This window comes from Mrakia frigida (genome assembly GCF_051309035.1).
Source record: "Mrakia frigida strain ATCC 22029 unplaced genomic scaffold BDY24scaffold_4, whole genome shotgun sequence".
Classification (NCBI taxonomy): Eukaryota; Fungi; Basidiomycota; class Tremellomycetes; order Cystofilobasidiales; family Mrakiaceae; genus Mrakia; species Mrakia frigida.
This window is the reverse complement of record NW_027481277.1, coordinates 864,609-883,872: the sequence shown is the minus strand read 5'-3', so window position 1 is coordinate 883,872 and position 19,264 is coordinate 864,609. Positions and strand designations below refer to the sequence as shown.

General features: G+C 55.1%; 9 protein-coding genes across 9 annotated transcripts; 6 read left to right on the top strand and 3 right to left on the bottom strand.

Annotated features, from left to right (window-relative positions):
• Window positions 1–471: 471 nt before the first annotated feature.
• On the top strand, window positions 472–1,242 carry BDY24DRAFT_368558 (DUF3759 domain-containing protein; the record flags this gene model as incomplete). The annotated part of the gene is made up of 6 exons (XM_076638026.1): window positions 472–502; window positions 611–667; window positions 758–816; window positions 906–991; window positions 1,082–1,172; window positions 1,216–1,242. The coding sequence occupies 6 exons, from the start codon at window positions 472–474 to the stop codon at window positions 1,240–1,242; spliced, it is 351 nt and encodes a 116-aa protein (XP_076500049.1).
• Window positions 969–3,094, bottom strand: BDY24DRAFT_378576 (uncharacterized protein). The gene is made up of 5 exons (XM_076638946.1): window positions 2,781–3,094; window positions 2,207–2,706; window positions 2,040–2,115; window positions 1,589–1,913; window positions 969–1,477 (listed from the first exon to the last, which is right to left on the bottom strand). The coding sequence occupies exons 1-5, from the start codon at window positions 2,835–2,837 to the stop codon at window positions 1,446–1,448; spliced, it is 990 nt and encodes a 329-aa protein (XP_076500048.1). The 5' UTR covers window positions 2,838–3,094; the 3' UTR covers window positions 969–1,445.
• Window positions 3,095–3,537: 443 nt separating this feature from the next.
• Window positions 3,538–5,907, top strand: RVS167 (amphiphysin). The gene is made up of 12 exons (XM_076638945.1): window positions 3,538–3,564; window positions 3,644–3,707; window positions 3,772–3,791; window positions 3,862–3,949; window positions 4,081–4,346; window positions 4,429–4,518; window positions 4,618–4,740; window positions 4,812–4,822; window positions 4,914–5,074; window positions 5,164–5,459; window positions 5,577–5,691; window positions 5,786–5,907. Exons 1-12 carry the CDS (start codon window positions 3,559–3,561, stop codon window positions 5,809–5,811), a joined length of 1,266 nt encoding a protein of 421 aa, XP_076500047.1. The 5' UTR covers window positions 3,538–3,558; the 3' UTR covers window positions 5,812–5,907.
• A 332-nt stretch (window positions 5,908–6,239) lies between these two features.
• Window positions 6,240–8,163, bottom strand: MDM10 (Mdm10p; the record flags this gene model as incomplete). The annotated part of the gene is made up of 6 exons (XM_076642679.1): window positions 6,240–6,748; window positions 6,913–7,261; window positions 7,337–7,360; window positions 7,497–7,576; window positions 7,706–7,978; window positions 8,067–8,163. 6 exons carry the CDS (start codon window positions 8,161–8,163, stop codon window positions 6,240–6,242), a joined length of 1,332 nt encoding a protein of 443 aa, XP_076500046.1.
• A 321-nt stretch (window positions 8,164–8,484) lies between these two features.
• Window positions 8,485–11,144, top strand: BNA3 (kynurenine--oxoglutarate transaminase; the record flags this gene model as incomplete). Its single annotated transcript, XM_076642678.1, has 14 exons — window positions 8,485–8,546; window positions 8,688–8,738; window positions 8,892–8,895; window positions 9,028–9,110; window positions 9,186–9,313; window positions 9,382–9,580; window positions 9,744–9,885; window positions 9,991–10,084; window positions 10,202–10,231; window positions 10,339–10,422; window positions 10,497–10,593; window positions 10,674–10,808; window positions 10,890–10,998; window positions 11,076–11,144. The coding sequence occupies 14 exons, from the start codon at window positions 8,485–8,487 to the stop codon at window positions 11,142–11,144; spliced, it is 1,287 nt and encodes a 428-aa protein (XP_076500045.1).
• A 211-nt stretch (window positions 11,145–11,355) lies between these two features.
• BDY24DRAFT_206316 (uncharacterized protein) lies at window positions 11,356–12,457 on the top strand. The gene has a single exon (XM_076636489.1). The coding sequence runs from the start codon at window positions 11,435–11,437 to the stop codon at window positions 11,993–11,995; it is 561 nt and encodes a 186-aa protein (XP_076500044.1). The 5' UTR covers window positions 11,356–11,434; the 3' UTR covers window positions 11,996–12,457.
• Window positions 12,458–12,828: 371 nt separating this feature from the next.
• BDY24DRAFT_378537 (uncharacterized protein) lies at window positions 12,829–14,789 on the top strand. The gene is made up of 9 exons (XM_076638944.1): window positions 12,829–12,944; window positions 13,055–13,190; window positions 13,283–13,288; window positions 13,357–13,392; window positions 13,474–13,482; window positions 13,552–13,724; window positions 13,802–14,103; window positions 14,186–14,269; window positions 14,365–14,789. The coding sequence occupies exons 1-9, from the start codon at window positions 12,920–12,922 to the stop codon at window positions 14,701–14,703; spliced, it is 1,110 nt and encodes a 369-aa protein (XP_076500043.1). The 5' UTR covers window positions 12,829–12,919; the 3' UTR covers window positions 14,704–14,789.
• Window positions 14,790–15,010: 221 nt separating this feature from the next.
• On the bottom strand, window positions 15,011–17,604 carry BDY24DRAFT_438695 (uncharacterized protein). Its single transcript, XM_076644384.1, has 9 exons — window positions 17,522–17,604; window positions 17,413–17,430; window positions 17,260–17,349; window positions 17,088–17,194; window positions 16,131–16,995; window positions 15,461–16,050; window positions 15,329–15,397; window positions 15,213–15,243; window positions 15,011–15,116 (listed from the first exon to the last, which is right to left on the bottom strand). Coding segments are annotated over exons 1-8 (1,782 nt in total). The 5' UTR covers window positions 17,564–17,604; the 3' UTR covers window positions 15,011–15,116; window positions 15,213–15,242.
• A 247-nt stretch (window positions 17,605–17,851) lies between these two features.
• Window positions 17,852–18,939, top strand: BDY24DRAFT_378531 (uncharacterized protein). The gene is made up of 4 exons (XM_076638943.1): window positions 17,852–18,020; window positions 18,090–18,161; window positions 18,253–18,308; window positions 18,427–18,939. Exons 1-4 carry the CDS (start codon window positions 17,899–17,901, stop codon window positions 18,672–18,674), a joined length of 498 nt encoding a protein of 165 aa, XP_076500041.1. The 5' UTR covers window positions 17,852–17,898; the 3' UTR covers window positions 18,675–18,939.
• Window positions 18,940–19,264: the final 325 nt, after the last annotated feature.

Sequence of the window (19,264 nt, the reverse complement as noted above, 5' to 3'; positions counted from 1 at the left end):
TTGTCTCAAAGCAGTCCAGGGGTTGCGCGTCGGATGTTGACATTTCTAAGGCGACGTAAATACTTCGAGATGAAGAGTTACGTAGACAGATTTTTGGTAGCACCTGAGGAAAAGTCAGCTTGAAAAAATCGAGCCGATCCTCGCGGCGCGTCTTCCTCGCGGTCCCTCCGACTCCAACTCTCTTCACTCTCTTCTGGCAAAACCTGCTTCCCCTTGCGAGGACATCACAGGTTTCCACGGACCTCGATCAAGTTACGAAGCGATGCAAGGAGGAGGGTTTCTTTTCTATTTCTGAAGCGATTTCTATATCGAGGTCTTTCTCCCCTCTTCAAGTCTGCGGCGACGGTCAAAAGGATCGAGACCTGACTTTCGCCTTCTTTCCCTCCAACCACCACTCCATCCCCACTCTTTCCGACTCCACTCCTCCCACTCCCCATCCTACTCTCGACCTCTCATCAGCACCTTTCTGAAATGGGATTCTTCTCCAACGAACACAGAGACAGTTCGTTAAGTCTTCTAACGTCGTCTCGATCTCGGCCACGTTCCCGTCCCCGTTGCTCTCCCTTCGCTCTCCCACTGACCTGCATCGCTCTTTCTCCTCAACCTCCAGAGGTCTACGAAGGAGAGCCTCACGAGCCGTCTTGGTCTCACGAGCTCGTCGGGGGAGGTGAGTTTATCATTCTCTTTGCTCCTCGCTCGCTCCCCTCCGCTTGTTCGTCGACCTTTTCTGACTCCAAGTCGACTTTCTTCTTCTCAGCTGCCGCCTTCGAAGCTACTCGACTCTACGAACAGAAGGAGGCTCGAGACGGAAAGCCCGTACGTCGTCCGACAGCCTGATCTCCGAGTCCCCCTCTTCGACCTTCTCCCTTTCTGACCTTCCTCCGGTTCTTCTCCCGTCCTCTCAGCAATCCCATGAACTGGCTAAAGAGATCATGGCTGGCATCGCTGGAGCCGAGGTCGATAAGCTCTTCGAGACCAAGGGACTCGACTTGTGAGCTCGATTCTTCCTCCCGCGCGCGTGAGTCGTCCTTTCGACGGTTTCTCTGACTCCTTCGTTTATTTTTTCTCTTTCTTCCAACAGCCTCGACAGGGAGAAGGCCAAGAGACACGCTAAGGAGGAGGCTATCAACCAGCTCAACTGCGAGTGTTTCGTCCCATCTCTGCACCCTCACGTCGAGCTGACTTCCCCCCCCCCCCTGTTCTTCGTTCCGTCAGACTGAGCTGCTCGAGCTCAGCCCCTAGTACCCGATCTTTCCTTACCACGACGCTTCTAGCATGAAGACCATGAGCCCCCCGTTTCGTTTCATTGCCTTCGATTCGCACAAGGTTCAGAGAAAACGAAAAACGGAAACGACGCGACGAGGTCGTCTCGCACTTTCGCTGCCTCAAGACGACCGATCGAGAAGACATCTGCATCAGATATACAATACTGAGATGCTACTTGTCTACTTCCACATCCTAAACAATGCTGTGATTTCTGATCGAGAGGAAGAGAGAGCAAGAAAGATGCGAACCGAAGAAGCGCGTCGAGGTCAGAACCGTTTCAAGGCCCGACTGAGAAAGAACGAGGAAGAAAACCGGAACTCACCTCCTTCCTCCCTTCTCCTGTTCGAAGTCATCGTCCCATAGAAAACTCCACCAGGACCTCCGAGCATGATTCCTTCGAAAGCGAGATTCGCATGTTGAAGAGTGAAGCTGACCAGAATCTGAGCGTCCTTGGTGAGAGTGACTTCGCCTTGGGTTGATACTGGGGTTTTGCTGGAATGGGCGGAAGGGTGGGAAGAAGAGAAGGGATGGTCCGAGGTTGAGGAGACGACTTCGAACTGGAGCAACGGGAGGGACGACGAGGAAGGGGAGGTTGAGTCGGGCGAGGTGGGGACGCGTTGGAGGGTGAGTTTCTTGACGCCGAAGGTCTGTAGAGGAGGAGGCGATAAAGGAGAGTGAAGGATATGTTAGAATTCAGTAATTAGTCGGCTGAGAAGGAGGGACAACTACAAAGACGGGATCGACGAAGGGAAGAAAGACGAAGTCGAACTCACCCAGTTCTCGTTCGCAGCGACTTCCTCGCTCCAAGCGGGTCTAGGGACTGAATCAGGGCTTTGTACATGCATTCTCCTACATAAAAGAGGTTTACAAAAAGTGAGTAGAATGAACAAAAGAGTCAGTTTTCGAGTCGGTTTTGAAGGCAGCGACGCGTCGAACTCACCAACTCTCCGCCGCCTCAGCATTCACCCCTCTCAACACCCACTTCCATTCCCCTCCGATCTTCGCCCAGTCTTCCCCATCCTCCGTATCCACTTCCTCGTCCACAACCTCCTCTTCGTGCTCTGCCAATCCAGCAAGCTCAGCGGCTTTCACCGATCGATCCAGCAACCTCCTCACGCTCTCCAACTTCTCCCAGTTCACCTTTCCTTCCTGAAGAAGCAATCCGCCATGAGGAGGAACGAGCGTCCAAGCAGCTCGAGCGGCTGCTCGTCGATCCCTGCTGTGGGTGAGAGGGTACTGCGTCGAGTTGAGGAGGAGAGTCCGAAGTTGACGGTAGGCGTGTTGGGTTTCGAGGGAAGAGGAGGCAGGTGGGACGGGGAAGGTGGAGACGTCGAGCGATCCGAGTTGGAGTCGATTGAGCGAAGGGTGAGGTTCTGGCGGAGAAGTTTTGATGAGGTGGAGGAGCGAGGTGTAGTGGTTCGAGAGCGGCAGGGGAGGAAGCTGGAAGAAGAAGAAGAAGGGGTCGGAACGAGCGAGAGGAGGAGTGAGGTGGAACAGAAGAAAGAAGGACTTACTCGTTCACAGCACCCTCCTTGGATCCTAGCATGGTGAAGAGCTACGACAGATCTCATGAGGTCCTGCTTCCAATCGATCTGGTCGCGACCTGACGCGTCGACGAGGAGACGTTGGTTCGTCTTCCCAGCGAGCCTTCCTTCGATATCGCTCCAGGCGCTCGTACGAGGATCGTCGAAGGTGGTCAGGTAGAGGCATTCCCAGAGCGAGCTTGATCCTGACGCCTGGTTGTAGAGAGCGGCGAAGAGGGACGAGGTAGCGGCGAGGGAAAGGAGGGAGGAGAGAGGGAGGCAGTGGAGGAGGAGGTAGAGGACCTGCGTGGAAGGGGAAGAAGAAGTTCAGCTGTATGCTTTGCAATCCGACGAGCGACTAAAGAGACGGCTTTACCTCTGGAGGAAGATCTGAGAGCTTCAAGTCCTTCGGCGACGACGACATAGAGGGCAGAGGAGGAGGAGGAGGTGAGCTCGACTTGGCGGGGAGGGAGGGAGAGGTGGATTGGGAAGGGCTCGTGGGCGAGGTTCGAGAGCTGAGAGCGAGGAGTTTTTGCACGATTCGATAGATGGGATCCTAGGTTCCGGTATACGAGCTCTTGTATAGTCGAAGGATGAAAGTTTGGTGAAGAGAGGGTGGAAGTTCGAGGGAGGGTGACGAGGGCTGCGAGTCGACGACCTCTTTCGGCTGTCCTCCTTCCCTACTCCTCCCTCCTCTTCTTCTCCCCCACCCTCCATCCACCCAAACTCATCCACTCCCACCCACCCACCCCACTCAGATCTCTACACGATGAAGGTTCGTACTGTGCTCTCGGGAAAGAGTCGCGCCTGTAAGACGAGCAGCTGACGTTCTCCTTCTCCATCTTGACCTCCAGGGAATGATCAAGGCCGTTCAGCGGACTCCTCACGCTTTCACCTCGAGGGTTGGAATGTCAAAGAGTAAGTAGACATTAGCTAGATCTCCGGGTACTCTAATCGGAAGCTGATCTTCTCGTTATCTTAGAGAGCAACGATCCTGAATTCGTAGGTGTCCTTCCTCTCCACGGCCTCCGAGCTCGTTTCTGATCACTTATTCCTGCTTCTTTTCCTCCAGGATGACCACGAGCGAAAGTTCAAGGCTGTAGAGCAGGGATGTGACAAGCTCGTCAAGGATGCCAAAGTCTTCAGGGATGCTGTTCTCTGTGAGTCGAGCTCACCATCGTCACCTTCCTTCCCCTTCCTCTCCTCCCCTCCCTCGCTTCCATCTCGTTGGACCGGACGCTCCTTGTTGACCTTTCCTCCGCCTCTTCTCCTCTCCTTCTTCGTTCCTCAGCTCTCCTCGTGTCTGGAGATCACTTCGCCGTCTCCTTCGCTACCCTCTTCACTCCCATCGGAACGGAATACGACCTCGTCGGCAAGAACCCTCAGGCTGAGTCGACGATCAAGAACATCGGCCAGTACAAGACGTTGATGGAGGAGCTCAGAGTCGCTCTCAGTCCGGAAATCGAGCTGATCGACTCGAGGATCGTCTTGCCTGCTAAGGATCTCACCGAGGTTCTTAAAAAGATCAGGAAGACCATCACCAAGAGGGAGCACAAGGTCAGCCCGCATCTCCTTCTCCTCGTCCTCTTTTCCTCGGTCGAGCTCGAAGCTGATACGTTCTTTGTCTTTGTTTGTGAAGCTGGTGGACTACGACCGACACAACAACTCTCTCAACAAGCTCAGGGACAAGAAGGAGAAGTCGCTCAGCGACGAGAAGAACCTGTTCAAGGTCAGTCCTCTCGCTCCTCCTCCCACCTCCCCCGACCTTCTTTCTCGCCCGAATCGACGCTGACGACTACTTGCGATTTCCGCATGCTTCCTTTCACAGTACGAGCAAGACTTCGAGGCTGCTTCGGCCGAGTACGAGCACTACAACACCATTCTCAAGAACGAGCTTCCTCAGTTCCTTCGAATGTCGACTCAGTTCATTGAGCCCATGTTCCAGAGCTTCGTGAGTCGCACCGCCTCTGCGTTTGTGTACGAGATTCAGTTACTAACGTAGCCGCTCCTTGCTCTTCTCAGTACTTCATGCAGTCAGTCTTCCACTTCCTCGTTGCCATCTCCATCTCCTCGTTCGACGAATCGAAGCTCACCTTCCTTCTCCTCCTCCTCTCTTTCCCTCAGGCTCAACATCTTCTACATGATGCTCGAGAAGATCCAGTCTTTCGCCGACGGAAAGTACGACCTCTCTCGATTGGACGTGGACGTCATCTACGACGAGAACATCGGAGACATCTCTGAACGAGTCGAGTCTCTCGGAGTCGTGCAACGACAGGTCTCGACTGGTTTGTTCTCTTCTCATCTCGCAATAACCCTCCAGGAGCCTTCTCTCGTACCGATACTGACTCCCGTCTCTTTCCTCCGTTCCATACAGCCAAGATCATGTCCCAGCACGGCGGAGGATCCCTCGGACGCGCCTCCTCCACTGCCTCTTCCACTCGACCTGTCGGAGGAGGACTCCCTCCGTCTCGAACCGCTTCCACCTCTTCCTACAAATCCACTCCTCCTCCAGCTCGATCTCCCGTCGTCGCCGCTCCTCCAGCGTACAGCGGCTCCCCCGTTGCGGAGACCAAACGAGCTCCTCCTCCTCCTCCTCCACTCAAGGCGAAGCCCAGCTACGGAGCTCCTGCTCCCAAGTACGTCGTTGCGTTGTTCGATTTCGAGGCTCAGGTATGTTTTACATCTTTCCTCGCTCGAGTCCTTGATGTCGGAGATGAGCACGAGGCAGAGAAGAGAGAGATTGAGACGAAGAGCTGACTTTTCGACCTTTGTTCGGTTGACCTTCAGGCTGCTGGAGATTTGGGATTCTCGCAAGGAGATCGAATCGAGCTGGTCGAGAGGACAGGGAGCACGGAGGACTGGTGGACTGGAAAGGTCGATGGAAAGCAGGGAGTCTTCCCCGGTTAGTCTTCGTTCTCAACTCTCCTCTTCTTCTCTTGCTACCGCTCCTCAATAGACCTGTTTTAACCCTCTCGTTCTCGATCCCTTCTCTGCAGGAAACTACGTCTCGGAAGAGCAGTAGTTCATTTCGCGTCTCTCTCTCTCTCTCTCTCTCCTTTCTCTTCTTCGTCGTTCGGACGCGTCGCGTCGGTTCTTATGCCCCTCTCCACCTTGCTCCTGCCTCTCCTTTTCCTTCTTACCTTTCTACTTAGTTCCCTCCACACCCATTCTCACTTCCCTTTGTTTTCCTCTCTCTAGTATCTCGATTGGATCTTCTGAATACCTCAACTTTCGCCCTTCCTTCTCGAGTGAAGGAGATCAACAGCAGCCAAAGCTTGAAGTGACGGCCGATCGCGAGCGTTGAAACAGGTGAAGTTTGAAGATCAATGAGAAATCAGTGATCCACGAGTTCTGCTTTCAGACGAAACTGCTCAAAAGAAGACGCAACGGAACCGAGAGCAGACTGTCGCGCCTCCCTCGCCCTTTCCTAAGCGAGAATGAGTTCAACGATCATCTAAAATACTGAATCTCCACCCCCAGCGCCTTCACCGGACTCAATCTACTCCCCAGATCGCTCACCACCCCCGCCGAAATCAACATCTTGCTCACCCTCGTCGTGTAAAGCAAACTCACGTCGCCCGCCGTTGACGTCCTCATCTTCAGGACTCCCAACTCCCTCTCCTTCTCTCCCAACCCTCCCTTGCCCTCCCCCGGTGATACTGCCGCTTTCCGGAGCCACCATTCTCCACCGATGGTCCATTCGGATTGGTACGAGTAGAAGTTGAGGTCGAAGCGGGAGGAGACGGCGACGTCTTTGCCGATTTGGGAGGAGTAGGCTGCTGAGGTGTGGCCCATGAGAGGGTTGACGACGAGGGTGAAGGTCATGGGCGTTTGGGATTGGATTGCGGAGGGTGTTGATAAGGCGGAGGGGGAGAGGAGGGAGGAGGAGGACGAGCTGGACGACGGGAAAGGCGGAGGGATTTGATCTGGGAGGGTGCAGAATCGAGCTGCTATGGACACTGTGTGCGTGGAAAAGAGACGAAAGGGGAAACATGTCAGCCAGAGAGGAGACAACCAGACGAGACGAGGCGAGACGCGTCGACGATTGGCGATGGGAGCCGCGAAGAAAAGGTTGCGCAAGCAGGAAGCGAGGTGATTGAGGAAAGTGGACGATCGAACTCACTTCCGGCACTCTTCTCTTTCCCAGATAGATAGATCTCTCCTCCCATCGACAGTCTACCTCTCACTCCAGGAAGCAGCGACTCCTCCTCGTCGACGCGTCCAGCCTTCCTCGAGCCTGCCCCCAGCATCTCCTCCGCAGCTCCTAAACCCAGACCACTCGCAAGAGCACTCGAACTGGTACTCGAGCTAGGAGCAAAGTTGTACAGCCCTCTCACTCCTAGCAACCCGTCCGAGAAGGAGAACGAGGTTTCGGTCGAGTAGCGTCCGACGGAGTGCTGGAGGGAGAGGAGAGCGTTTCCTTTGAAGTGAGGTGAGGAGGACAGAGCTTGATTGTTGTTGTTAGATGGTGACTGAGAAGAGGAGGAGGAAGGCTTGTGGGACGATGATGGAGAGGTCGAGGGAGGGGTGATGGGCTGAGGAGGGACGTGGACGAAGGCTAGGATGGATTGCTGAGGGAGACACAGGGCGTGAAAAAGATGAGAGTCAGGGGAACTATTAGACAGAGGGCTGTAGAGGCCAAGGCCAAATACAAAACACAGGGACCGTCGCGAGGAGGGAGGGAGAGAGGAAGGAAGAAGAACGAACGAGGGTCGGGGAGTGTCGGCGGAGGAAGAGACCATCGACTCTTCGTGAGGGGAGATGGCAGCGGCCGTACATCAAGAAATCTGCAGAAACGCATCAAGACAGTGTAAGAGAGTGCTTCGAACGAGGAACCGAGGAGAACAAGCTCATCAAGCTCAAGAACCAGCCAGGAAAGGAGAGGAGGGAGGGAAGGAAGGAAAGCTCGAGCTCACCTTTTGTGTCAACTCTCTCGCCTCCCTGCCAGATCTCGTCCTCCCCTGGCTCTGGGGTTCTTGGCATATCATGGACCCTGAATCCATCTACGACATCCCTGAAAGCACTCTTTTCCGAGCTCCCTATGTCGAGATCTCTTGAGCTCGCAAAATAACCGAGGGATCCGTTCATCTCCCTGAGCACCGTCGTTTCAAAGCTGTTGTGAAAGCCTGGCGTAGGAGTTTTGCTGAAGGCTAGATGGAGAGAGGTAGGGACGGAGAAATCAAGTATGCCTGATATTTCGAAAGGAAGCGATGGCGACAAAGGGATGAGCTCGAGAGTTTCAGCAAGGGAAGGGGAAGGAAGGAAGGGAAAGCTCACGGGAGGAGGACGCAGTGAGAGCAGAGTATAGAGCATCTTCCTCCCATCCTGTAGCCTCGAAGTAGCGTCGTAGGACAAGAGTTTGGAAGGGGAGCATGTTTAAGAATGAAACCCGATGTTGATGGTTAGCAGGAAAGGATTTGGAGAAGGCCGACGAACCGACGAGCACGACAGAGGCGAGTTGGATTCGCCCTGCTTCCCCCTCCTTTTTTCGTTTCACCAGTTGAGATCCCAACCATCACCTTCTCGAATTTTTCCTCTTCAGTGTATGAGACCAGCCCTTCGACTCTTTCCCTTCTTCAACAGATCAACCTCAGCAACAGGAAACTTCTCCTTCAGCAGCTTCTCAAACCGGACCCCAGCTCGCTCCCTCTCCTCCACTTCCCCCTCCTTCTTTCAAGCTCACCAACACCGAGCCATGGCCTCCCTAGTCAAATCAGACTCCCTCCGTCAAGCTGGAGCTGAGAGATTGGACGTGTGGCAAGTCTCATCAACTTTTCACTCTTATCGCCTCAAAGAAAGAGCGGGAGATCCTCCGCTCCGGACCCTTTCCTTGCCCTCCTCCTCAGCCCTCAGCTGTCTGACTCGACCCCTCCGCTGCTTCCTTCTTCGCTTATGCAGGTCCATCTTCAACCCTACCAACATGCCCAAGGACTCTATCAACCTCGGACAGTGAGTTCCTGCCTCTCCTTGCATTTTTGAAGCTACTCCGGGTCGGCCGATCGAGAAGGAGGAGCGCTCGAACAGTTGTCCTGCTTCCTGCGACGCCAAATCAACAAGCTGACTCGATTTGCGATGTTATTCCTGGGTTCGTTCGACTTGCAGAGGTGTGAGTCAAGGTCTACTACTGTTTACGAGCAATGCAAAGCACTGTCGGGGAGCTGGTGAACGAATGGACGGTTGTCGAAGGTAGGGAGTCGGGAGTCGAAGCTGACCTCTCTCGTCCCTCTTCCTGCATCAGTTCATGTCCTGGGCTCCTCCAGATTTCATCCTCGAGGCTGCCAACGATGCTATCTCCAACAACGTCATGGCCAACCACTACTCGTGAGTTGTCGCCCCGATCTTCGTGCTCTTCTGAAGAAGCGACGAAGCTCATCTTCACTCTTCCTCCCTCCCCAGTCCCGCTCGAGGACGACCTCGTCTGAGAAACGCCATCGCCTCTCACTACTCCAAGGAGTTCACTCACCTCGGACAGAAGGGACTCGATCCTGAGACTGAGATTCTCGTTACTGCTGGCGCCAACGAAGGTCAGCTCGAGTTCCTTACTTCCTCCCCTCGGTCGCGTCTGACCTCTTGATCGGTTTGCTTGTCTCAGGGATGTATGCCGCTTTGCTGGCTTACCTAAACCCAGGCGACGAGGTCATCTGCATCGAGCCCTTCTTCGATCAATACACCGCATCTATCATCTTCAACGGCGGTGTCCCCGTTTACGTCCCTCTCCATCCTCCTCCCGCCGGACAGACGGGAGCGAAGCCTACAGGAAAGGATTGGAGGGTTGATTTCGATGAGCTGAGGTGAGTTTGCATGTCTACTGAAGATTGAGTCATGTCAACTCGACCGATCTCAAGTGGAGAGTGGAGAGAACTGATCGTCCGTCCTTCGACGCGTCTCCCTCCCAACCTATTCCCCTCCCTTCCTTGTCTCATCCCTCGATCTTCCCTGATTTCACGTCTAAAGAGCTGCCATCACCCCCAAGACCAAGGTCATTATCCTCAACACCCCTCACAATCCCGTCGGAAAGATGTTCAATCGATCGGAGCTCGAGCAGTTCGCTAAGGTCGCCATCGACAACAACCTGCTGGTTCTTTCGGATGAGGTTGTGAGTAGATCAAACCAGCTGCGCCTCGGACAGTCCTCGGAGACGTTCTGAAATCGAGTGAAGCCTCGAAACTGATCGATCTCCGACGCGTCCTTCATATTTCAGTACGACTGCCTCACCTACGACGGACACGAGCACATCAGGATCGCCACTCTTCCCGGCATGTGGGAGAGGACGATCACTGTTGGATCGGCTGGAAGTGAGTGGCCTGCTCTCCCTCGTCTTGACTCCTTCGACTTCGACGCGTCTTCGCTTCCTTCCTTCGTCTCGAGCCTGAACTGACCGTCCGTTCTCCTCACCTTTTTTCTTCCTGCAGAGTCTTTCGCTGCTACTGGTTGGCGAATCGGTGAGTCTACTTGTCCCATGCTCAAGACTGCGACTGAAACTCGAGCTCGAGTCAGGAAATCTGACCCAACTCTCGACGCGTTCGTTTTCCTTCTTCATTTTTCGCAGGATGGCTCATCGCTCCTCCTCAGCTCATCCAAACCGCTCTCATGGCCTCCACTCGAATCATCTTCTGTGTCAACGGACCTCTTCGTTCGTTCTCTTTTGCCTTTCTCCTCTCCGCCTAGCTCGAGCTCACCCTTTCCTCTTCATTCGAACGTGAACAGAGGAAGCCGCCGCCGTAGGACTCGAGCTCGCCGACTCCAAGAACTTCTTCCAGACGCAGAGAAAGGAGTACGCCGAGCGACGTGACGTTCTCATGGAGTGAGTTTTCGTTCGCCTCTCTGAAAGGACCAAGCAGACCTCGAATTCTGACTCTCCTGCTCCTTCGTTTCCGACCTCAGGGTCTTCGACAACCTCGAACTCTCGTACACCATCCCCGACGGATCCTACTTCCTCCTCGTCGACATCTCGAGGATCGTCCTGCCCGAGAACTACGACTTCCCTGCCATTCTCGATGGAAGAGGAAGGGATTTCAGGTCAGTCCTGTCTCCCGCTCCCCTTCCCTTTCTCTTCTCTCTCTCTCGCTGAACCGTCTTTCAACCGCTTCGTTCACTCAGGGTCTGCTGGTTCATCGCCCAAGAAGTCGGAGTCGTCGCTATCCCTCCAAGTGAATTCTACTCCAAGGATCATGTGCACATTGGAGAAAACTTTGCGAGATTCGCTTTCGTGAGTTGGCGTCTCGATTTCTCTTTTCCCTTCGTATCGAAAGCTGATCCCTTCCTCCACTGCGTCTTGTTCTGCAGTGCAAGGACCCCGAAACTCTCAAGGCCGCTGGGGCTCGACTTCAGAAGCTGAAGCAGTACTTGAAGTGAAGTAAAGGATGTTTCGATTCGATGAAGAAGACGACGCGTTGTTTTTTTGTCGGTTCCCTTCTCGACTTCCGCTCTTAGATTTTCACTACTACCACTATGAAACGCAAGCTTTAATCCTATCCCATCCTTCTCCCCTCACGAAAACAACAACAAAAAACTACCGAGGCAAAAGAAGACGGCAGCCTCGTCGTCTCGCTTCGCCCTCCGCCAGCCAGCAGCACCGCTCGAACCTCTCTCTCTTCTCCTCCCAACCCCCATCCACCCCAAAACCTTCATCCCCTTCTCATTCCATGGCCTTTCTAGCGGACATCCAAGCCGGCGCCCGTCTCAAAAAGGGTACACCTACCAAAGACGCGTCCACTCCAGCCGTAGCAGGACGAGTGCTCGACGACTCTCCTTCCTCCTCCTCGTCTGCTCCTCCTTCTCGCTCAGCTCCACCCCCTCCATCGAGAGCTCCTCCTCCTCCTGGGAGGTCTGCGCCGGCTCCTCCACCACCACCACCGCCTGGAAGAGGTGCTGCACCTGCTCCGCCGCCGGTTCCTACACGAGGAGGAGGAGAGGAGGAAGAGATGAGGAGACCTAATCTGGGAGGCCTCTTTGCTGGAGGAGTACCGACGCTGAAGAAAACTACTGGAGGAGGAGGAGGAGGTGGTGGAGGTGGGAGTGACGAGGATGAACCTGTTAGGAAACCGAATCTGGGTGGATTGTTTGCTGGAGGGATGCCAAAGTTGAAGAGCTCAGGAGGAGGAGGAGATGGTGCGTTGGGTTGGACGATCGCTCCCTTTCATCTCTCTTCTTCCTTCGTTTCGTGTCGAGCTGACCTCTCTCTCTCGCTCTCTCCTGCTCTCTAATTTACTCGTACAGCTCCGTCCTCGTCAGCACCAGCTCGTTCAGCCCCTCCACCACCTCGTCTCCCACCTTCCGCTCCTCCCTCCAGAGCTCCTCCTCCTCCTTCGAGAGCTCCTCCTCCACCAGCTCCTTCCTCAGCTCCTCCCTCTTCCTCCTCCTCAGCACCTCCACCCGAAGGTCGTCCAAATCTAGGAGGTCTCTTCGCTGGTGGAGTTCCAAAACTCAAGTCGTCCGGAGGAGGAGGAGGAGGAAACAACGCCAGCTCGAACGACGATTCACCTCCAGAGCGTCCCAACCTCGGAGGCCTGTTTGCTGGAGGAGTTCCGAAACTCAAGTCCTCTTCCAACTCGCCTTCGACCAACAACAACAACAGCCACTCGTCAGCACCCTCCGTTCCGCCTTCACGAGCTCCTCCACCTCCTTCTCGAGGTGCACCTCCTCCTCCGCCTCCTCCTCCAGCACCTCCCTCTCGAGCTCCAGCTCCTCCTCCTCCGAGGCCTCCTCCTTCAGCTCCACCAGCTCCTCCCTCGTCAGCACCCGGAGGAGAGAGTAGGCCGAACTTGGGAGGTCTGTTCGCTGGTGGAGTACCGAAGCTCAAGCCTTCTTCGACCAACGAGGGAAGAGAAGCGAGCTCATCGTCAGCGACGGACGGCCCCGTCGTGCGACCCAACTTGGGTGGACTGTTTGCTGGAGGAGTGCCGAAGTTGAAGAGCTCTGGGGGTGGTGGGGAGAGTGAAAGGCAGAGTGGTGGAGGAGGAGCAGGAGGAGGAGGGCCGCCGAACCTGGGTGGGTTGTTCGCTGGTGGGATGCCTACGTTGAAGAAGAGCAGCGCAGGAGGAGGAGGAGGGAACGAAGCTGGTGGGAATGGAGGAGGAGTGGGAGGTGCTGCTGCGACTCCGAACTTGGGAGGTCTGTTTGCGGGAGGGATGCCGACGTTGAAGAAGACTGGTGGTGAGTCTTGCATCTTTTCGAGGAGCTGTAGAGGGACGAGGAGATGAAGATAGAGAGGATGAGAAAGAGCTGATTGCTGACTGGGTTTCGTTTCGTTCTCGGGAAACCAGCGCCCTCCTCGGCTCCTCCTCCTCCTCCCTCAGCGGCTCCTCCTTCGAGAGCTGCTCCTCCTCCGGCGAGACCTCCTCCGCTTCCCCAGTCGCAGAACTCGAGAGCTCCTCCGCCGCCGCCTGGAAGACCTTCTGCGTGAGTTCGATATCACCTTCTGAAGAGATAGAGGCGAGAACGAAGGAGCGGGAGAGCTGACTTTCACTTTGGTTTCGTTTTCCTTTTCGCAGACCTCCGTGAGCTTCTTCGAGCGATCTTCGAGCTTGAGAAACTTAGCTGACTTTACTTTCTGGATTCGAAACAGTGCACCTCCACCACCACCTCCTGGTCGAAGCGTTCCGTGAGTCTCGAGTTCGCAACGGACGAACGACGCGTCGGATTCGAAGCTGACACTTTCCCTTCCTTTCTCTTCCTTTCGCAGTCGACCTCCGTGAGCTTCATTACGTCAAGCTCCCTCCTTCAGCTCAAGCTGACTCTCTTCTCTTCGACATCCTTTCAGTCCTCCTCCCATTCTCCCTACTCGACCTACGGCTCCCAGTCTCCCAGGTCGATCTCTCCCTCCAACCCTTCCCTCGAGAACCCCAAGCGACGAAAGCCAACAATCCCGCCTGTCGGCTCCTCCTATGCCTCCCAGAGACCGAGCTAGCTCTCTCGTTGGTGCCTCTCGTGCAGGTGAGTCGCCAGCTTTATTTTTTGGGTCGACTAATCGCTGACCTCTCGTCCTCGACGCGTCTTCCTTTCCTTCCCAGTCCCACCTCCACCAGCTCCTTCGCTCCCTTCTCGACCTTCACCCACCTCATCCAGCAACAACCGAGGCTCAGCACCTCCTGCACCAGCTTCAAGATCCTCCATGGCTCCTCCTCCTCCTCCAGCGAGACCTCAGTCCGCTCAACCTCCTTCACCTCCTCCTCAGTCGAACCTAGGAGCTCCTCCTCCTCTTCCTGGAGGAAGACATCGAGGATCGTCCAACGCTGGATCTTCTACTCCTCCCCCGCTACCTTCGGGTAGACCTGGATCGGCTTCGGCGGATTCGAGTCCTGGGAGATCGATGGTGAGTTTGAGTTCGACGACGACCGAAGACGAGAAGTCGAAACGGGTTGCTGACTTTTCGTTCATTTCGTATTTTTGCGTAGCCACCACCTCGAGCACCTCCTTCTCAGCCTCAAGGAGCTCCTCCTCCTCCTCCTGGTCCTTCCCCTGCTGCTTCAGGTCACAACGTTAGCTCCCGCTCTCTCCTCTCCGTCCCTTTGTCCTTCTCTCCTTTCGCTAAAGCGTCCCCCTCCTCCCTTCCCTCCCTTCCCTCCCTTCACAGCGAACTCCCTCCCGCTCCTCTCTCGCCCCACCACCAGCTCCTCCGCTCTCAGCTCCTTCTCCCCTAGCAGCTACCAACGGAAACACAAACTACAACCCCGTCGCTTTGGCTCCTGCCATCGCTCCTCCTCCTTCCCGTCAGGCTCCCGCTCCTCAACGTCAAGCTCCCGCGCCCGCGCCAGCGAGAGCGCCCTCGCCACCAGCTCAGCAAGGTCATCTGACGTTCCCTACGTCGAGGGATTTCCCACCGCCGAGACCGTTCGAGAAAGGGAGGAGCTACGAGTACGGGAGTTTGAACAAGAAGGGAGCGGGGTTGGGGTTCGATTTGGGGAGGGATTGAGAGGGAGAGGGAGCGAGGGTAGGGACGAGATCGAGTTGATTTTTTAGTTACGTATGATACATATTCTCGTCTTTTGGGTTCGTTCACTTTGTGGAGCTCGTTTGAGGAGAGATCGAGAGGAGAATGGAGGAGGAGAGGGAGAAGACGCGTTCTTTCCGTTGTCGCTTTACGGGTTTGCTTTGGCTCGTCGCTGAAGCTTTGAAGTCGGGACTTTGGCCGATCTCTTCGAAAGGCAACAGGAAGGACGGAGGAACGAGATCGAAGAGAAGAACAGAGGGAAGCATCTTTCGTCAGGGACGCGTCGTTTCGGAATTTTGTTGCCCAAGTTTCATCAAGATGCCTAGTAGGTCGTTCCTTCCAGCTTCCAGCTCCTCTTCATCCGTCCTGATTCCAAGCTAGTTCGATTCCAGCTCCTGTGAGAGAGGGAAGCAAAGAAGGGCGAGAACGAAAGTCAGCGGGAGAAGAAACACGAAGGTGGAAGACGGGACGAGACGAGGCGTCGAACGAACGATGTGAGCGAGAGAGACGTCGAGGTAAGATCTGTAAAAGAGGGAAAGGATAGAAATAAGTATCAGGGTTGTACAGGAGGGGAGAAGAACCATCGAAGAAGCTGGGAGAGGCTCACCAGGCGGACGTCGAGTTCGACGCGTCGAGGGATCGTTGAGCGAGTTCGTATTCGAGCTTGACGTCGGATCTGAGGGAGAACAGATTAGAAAGTTAGCGAGAAGCTCAAAGAGATAGGTGAGAGAGTACTCACTCAGTCCAAGTCGTCTTCCACTCCCCGTTCAGAGCTTTCTCGAACTCCTCCTTTCCGCACTCCGTCGCCGACTCCAACAGATTCATCTCCTCCTCCTCCTCTTCACCGCAAGCAAAGCACGTCCATGGAACCAGTTCACCACCCCACCCTTCTCGCCACCCATCTCCACATCCCTCCTCTGTATCCACCTGTGCACGCCAAGTGTCGTCCGTTCCTTCGTCGAGGTCACGATCAAGCTCTCCGACCACCCCTTTGATCGTCCTCCCTCCAACGCCCTCCACCACTACAACCTTCCCAGACCATAATCCCAATCTCCCTGCCCGAAAAACGGTGCATCCTTCCGGTAGCGATGGACCCAGTCGACGAAGTCGAAAGAGGTTGAGGAGGAGGCCGAAGCGTTTCCAAGCGTTCCAGTATCCTCCTACGAGAATCGATTGACGATGAAGGATCGGATGAGAGTCGGCGAGGGAGTCGAAGCTCTCGTCGCAACACGCGATAGCGTTGTCGTCGGTGGAGTAGGGAGTGAGGGAGCCGTAAAGTCTGAGAGAGGTGAGGGAAGGGAAGGATTTGAAGGATTCGACGACGGAGTTCTGGAGGGAAAGAAGAAACAAAGTCAGACGCGTCGTCGAGGAAGTCGCAAGGCGGAGGAACGGAAAAACAACAAACTCACCCAGTCCTTCGGCCAAGATAAGTTATCCTCAGGGCTCGACAACGTCAAGGAGGAAAGGTTGCGAAGAGCTGAGCCCAACGAAGGCAGGAGAGAGGTAGAGTTCCTTCGACTCGACGACAAGTCCAACGAAGAAACGGTCCAATTCCTTGCATCGAATTCGACCGAGAACGTTCCCCGACCGAGATCTCCCCAGCCCTCAACACCTTCCAGTTGTCCGAACGGCGAAATGCCTCCGAGGATTCCGAGGGAAGACGCGAGGTCGTGAGGCTGGAGGAGACGGATGGAGAAGAGGGAGGAGGGAGATTGAACGCAGGCGACTGCTCCCGCTGACTTGAGGAACTCCGCGGAAGGCTCGCCGATCCCCCTGAGAGTGAAGGCCCGAAGGGAAGGAAGTTTGGTGGTGCAGAGGAAGGACGAGGAAGGGATGGGAGCCGACGCGTTCCCGCTGATTTGAAGGTGAGGGAAGACGAGGTTGCTGGCGAGGATCGAGGAGAGGAACCAGTCGAGCTTGATGGCGTCCTCCGACACGTGGCCCAAAACGTCCCAGTTGGAAGAGCCTTGGTTCGAGGTTTCAAGGTGGAAGGAAGTTGGACTGAAACGAGAACCCAAGGAGAGTGGGACCTCGCGGCGAGGAAGAAGTCCGTGAGACTCGTTCGTCTCTCGCCAGACTTTGATGAAGGCCATGCACTCCAAGTAATCCAAGAAGATAAACTCGATGCGAGAGGTGTGATAGATTCGGAGGAACGACTCGACCGTAACGTCGCATTGAAGGGCGGAGAGGTTGGGAAAGGAGTCGAGAGCGAGATCCACAATCCACAGGTCGAGAGGTTCTTGGGGCCCATCGTAGACGTAAGACCCGAGGGATCTGTCAAGAGGATATGTTTTAGTATATTCAAACCAAGTTCAGTCAGTTCAAAAGACCAAGGAAGAAGAAGGGAGTGAGCGTGGTCGACGAACCTGACGTGGACGCGAAGAGGAGAGGAGGCGAGAGCACGAAAGCTGTCGAAGGTGCGGTCCTTCCTGGTTCCGAGGTAGAGGTGACGAAAGATCTCTGAGACTCCAATCTGAAAGCAGAAATGCATCGCTGGTCAGAAGGAGAAAGCGAGGAGGAGAAGGCTGGAGCGCTCACCTCTCGAAGGAGGGAACAGGTCGAGGATAAGCTGATCTGGTCACTCGGCCTCGACGATTGGAAGATTTGCAGGATGATTTCCGTAGGAGTCTGAAGAGGACAACCAAAGTTCAGCTAAGGGTGTACTGAGATAAGCTGGAAAGGCGAACTGACTCGAAGGAGAGGAGGAGGCTGAAGGGAGGGAAGGGAGTCGGAAGAGGTGAGCTCGAGTCAGCTTGAGAAGCGCTAGAGCCCCAGAGAAACAAACTGCTGGAGTACTCACTTTGGAAGCCAAGTGAACACTGTGGGTCGTAGAAGCGGACATGGGAGCCAAGGAAGGGAAAGGGAAGGAAGGATCGACTGATGGAGTTGGGAGGAGAGGAGAGGAGAGGTGGAGGCGAGCTCGTCGAGGTCGCCTCGTCGAAGAGGGCTGATGGGTCCGAGAAGACTTTTTTCAGAGACGAGTCTTGAGCATTTCGCCCTTTCAGATCCGTATCCTCTGTCCCAGGAAATATAATCTTGACAAAAGTTCTCTGAGAACCTTTTGAGGCCGCCCAAAAAGGAACGGTGAAGGGGGAAGAGACGAAGCTCATCTTTCATCCTTCCTCCCTCCCAACTTCGACGAGCCTCCTCCTCTCCCCTTTCTGCTCGTTCTCGATTATGTCCTCTCGTCCTCACTACCAACCATCTTACGGAGGATCTCCAGCACCGTCGTCCGTTCAACATGCCCCTCCTAGCGCCAGTGCAGCTTCCGTTCTCTCTCCTCCGCTCGAGGTCGCTCGGTTCGTTTCCTTCCTCCCCGCTTTCTGCGTCCTCCTACAACCTTAAGCTGACTTCGAATCTTCCTTCAGACAGCTCGATCTTTTTATGAACGAGCACCTAAACCGACTGGAGGCTCTTGCTGATCAGTACTTCGACGGCGTGTAGGTCTACGTCTCTCCTTCTCGTTGTCCTTTCGCCTTTAAGCTCGAGCTGACCTCCCTTCTTCCCTCCTCTCTGTTCTCTCACCCTCAGTGATTCTTCCCTCAACCCATCAGCAACAACAGGTGTTACAACTGCCTCCAAAGCTGGTAAGTCGGCCTGCGATTTTCCTTCCCTCTACTTCGGTTCCTTGATCGAAGAGTTGAGCTCGAGCTCACAATCTCCTCCTCCCTCCTTCTCCTCTCCCTTTCTTCTTCACGTCCACAGAAGCCTACCAATCCCTTCTCACTCATCTCACCTCCCTTCTCTCAGCATCAACATCCTCTGGTCTTGGAGCCCTCCCTGTCTCCCTCGCCTCTCCAACCTCTCCTTCGACGATCTCCTCCCCTCCTCTCCCACCCTCCTTGAACGAATGGACCGAGGGACTCTCGCACAGCGTACAGGAACGCTTCGGACGACGAGTAGCCGTGAAGGATGCTGCAGCGGTTGGGGAGGGAGTGTTGAAGAGAGGCTAGGTGGGCAGGGAAATGGTTGAAGACTCGTCGGGAGGACGAGACTCGAACGTCGCGGGAAGACGCGTCCTATATCCTCGACGCACACGATGGAAGCAGGAGCTTCTACGCATCAAGTGAGATTCTATCCAGGAGCGTCAGTCGAGTAGTCGTCTTGTTTCGTCGTCGGCGGCTGAACGACGGAAGGGAGAGGGGAGAGGAGAGGGAAGAAGGGGATGAGAGCTTGGGAGGGCCTTTCTTTGGCTCTATGGAATGCGCATCGTCAAGATAGACCGCACTGTTGAGTTCTGCTTATCGAGATGCGAGGAGAGGCATCAAGAACGGAGGAAATGAGCGACCACGAACATGAAACGCGACGCGTCCGCCGCTGAGAGTCCCTTCGAGCAGGAGTGTGTTCCTTTCACCCCACTTTTTCGAGGCGACATAACAGCCTTCATCAGCCTTTAGCAAGCCTCATTCGCTGACATCTCCTCCAGAGTCTACATCAGAGCGAGACGCTCGACTGCTCGCGACGAACGTCATCCTCCTCCTTTCCTTTCTCTCTCTCTCCCCCTGCGTTTTTGCCCCGTCTGCTTGACCCACTTTCCGCCCCC

Bases quoted from the DNA above. Each gene is read 5' to 3' on its own strand.
- BDY24DRAFT_206316 (XM_076636489.1), top strand. From the start codon at position 11,435: ATGGCCTTTCTAGCGGACATCCAAGCCGGCGCCCGTCTCAAAAAGGGT.
- BDY24DRAFT_438695 (XM_076644384.1), bottom strand. From the start codon at position 17,563: ATGTCCGCTTCTACGACCCACAGTGTTCACTTGGCTTCCAAA. The intron at 17,195-17,259 runs GTGAGCGCTCCA...TTCTGCTTTCAG, and splicing joins CCTGTTCCCTCCTTCGAGAG to ATTGGAGTCTCAGAGATCTT. The intron at 15,398-15,460 runs GTGAGTACTCTC...GTTCTCCCTCAG, and splicing joins TGGAAGACGACTTGGACTGA to ATCCGACGTCAAGCTCGAAT.
- BDY24DRAFT_378531 (XM_076638943.1), top strand. From the start codon at position 17,899: ATGTCCTCTCGTCCTCACTACCAACCATCTTACGGAGGATCTCCAGCA. The intron at 18,021-18,089 runs GTTCGTTTCCTT...ATCTTCCTTCAG, and splicing joins CCTCCGCTCGAGGTCGCTCG to ACAGCTCGATCTTTTTATGA. The intron at 18,162-18,252 runs GTAGGTCTACGT...TCTCACCCTCAG, and splicing joins GATCAGTACTTCGACGGCGT to TGATTCTTCCCTCAACCCAT.
- BDY24DRAFT_378537 (XM_076638944.1), top strand. From the start codon at position 12,920: ATGCCGACGTTGAAGAAGACTGGTG. The intron at 12,945-13,054 runs GTGAGTCTTGCA...TCGGGAAACCAG, and splicing joins GACGTTGAAGAAGACTGGTG to CGCCCTCCTCGGCTCCTCCT. The intron at 14,104-14,185 runs GTGAGTTTGAGT...ATTTTTGCGTAG, and splicing joins CGAGTCCTGGGAGATCGATG to CCACCACCTCGAGCACCTCC.
- BDY24DRAFT_378576 (XM_076638946.1), bottom strand. From the start codon at position 2,837: ATGAGATCTGTCGTAGCTCTTCACCATGCTAGGATCCAAGGAGGGTGC. The intron at 2,707-2,780 runs GTAAGTCCTTCT...TTCTTCTTCCAG, and splicing joins AAGGAGGGTGCTGTGAACGA to CTTCCTCCCCTGCCGCTCTC. The intron at 2,116-2,206 runs GTGAGTTCGACG...TCTTTTATGTAG, and splicing joins GCTGAGGCGGCGGAGAGTTG to GAGAATGCATGTACAAAGCC.
- RVS167 (XM_076638945.1), top strand. The intron at 4,347-4,428 runs GTCAGCCCGCAT...TTGTTTGTGAAG, and splicing joins TCACCAAGAGGGAGCACAAG to CTGGTGGACTACGACCGACA. The intron at 4,519-4,617 runs GTCAGTCCTCTC...TTCCTTTCACAG, and splicing joins ACGAGAAGAACCTGTTCAAG to TACGAGCAAGACTTCGAGGC.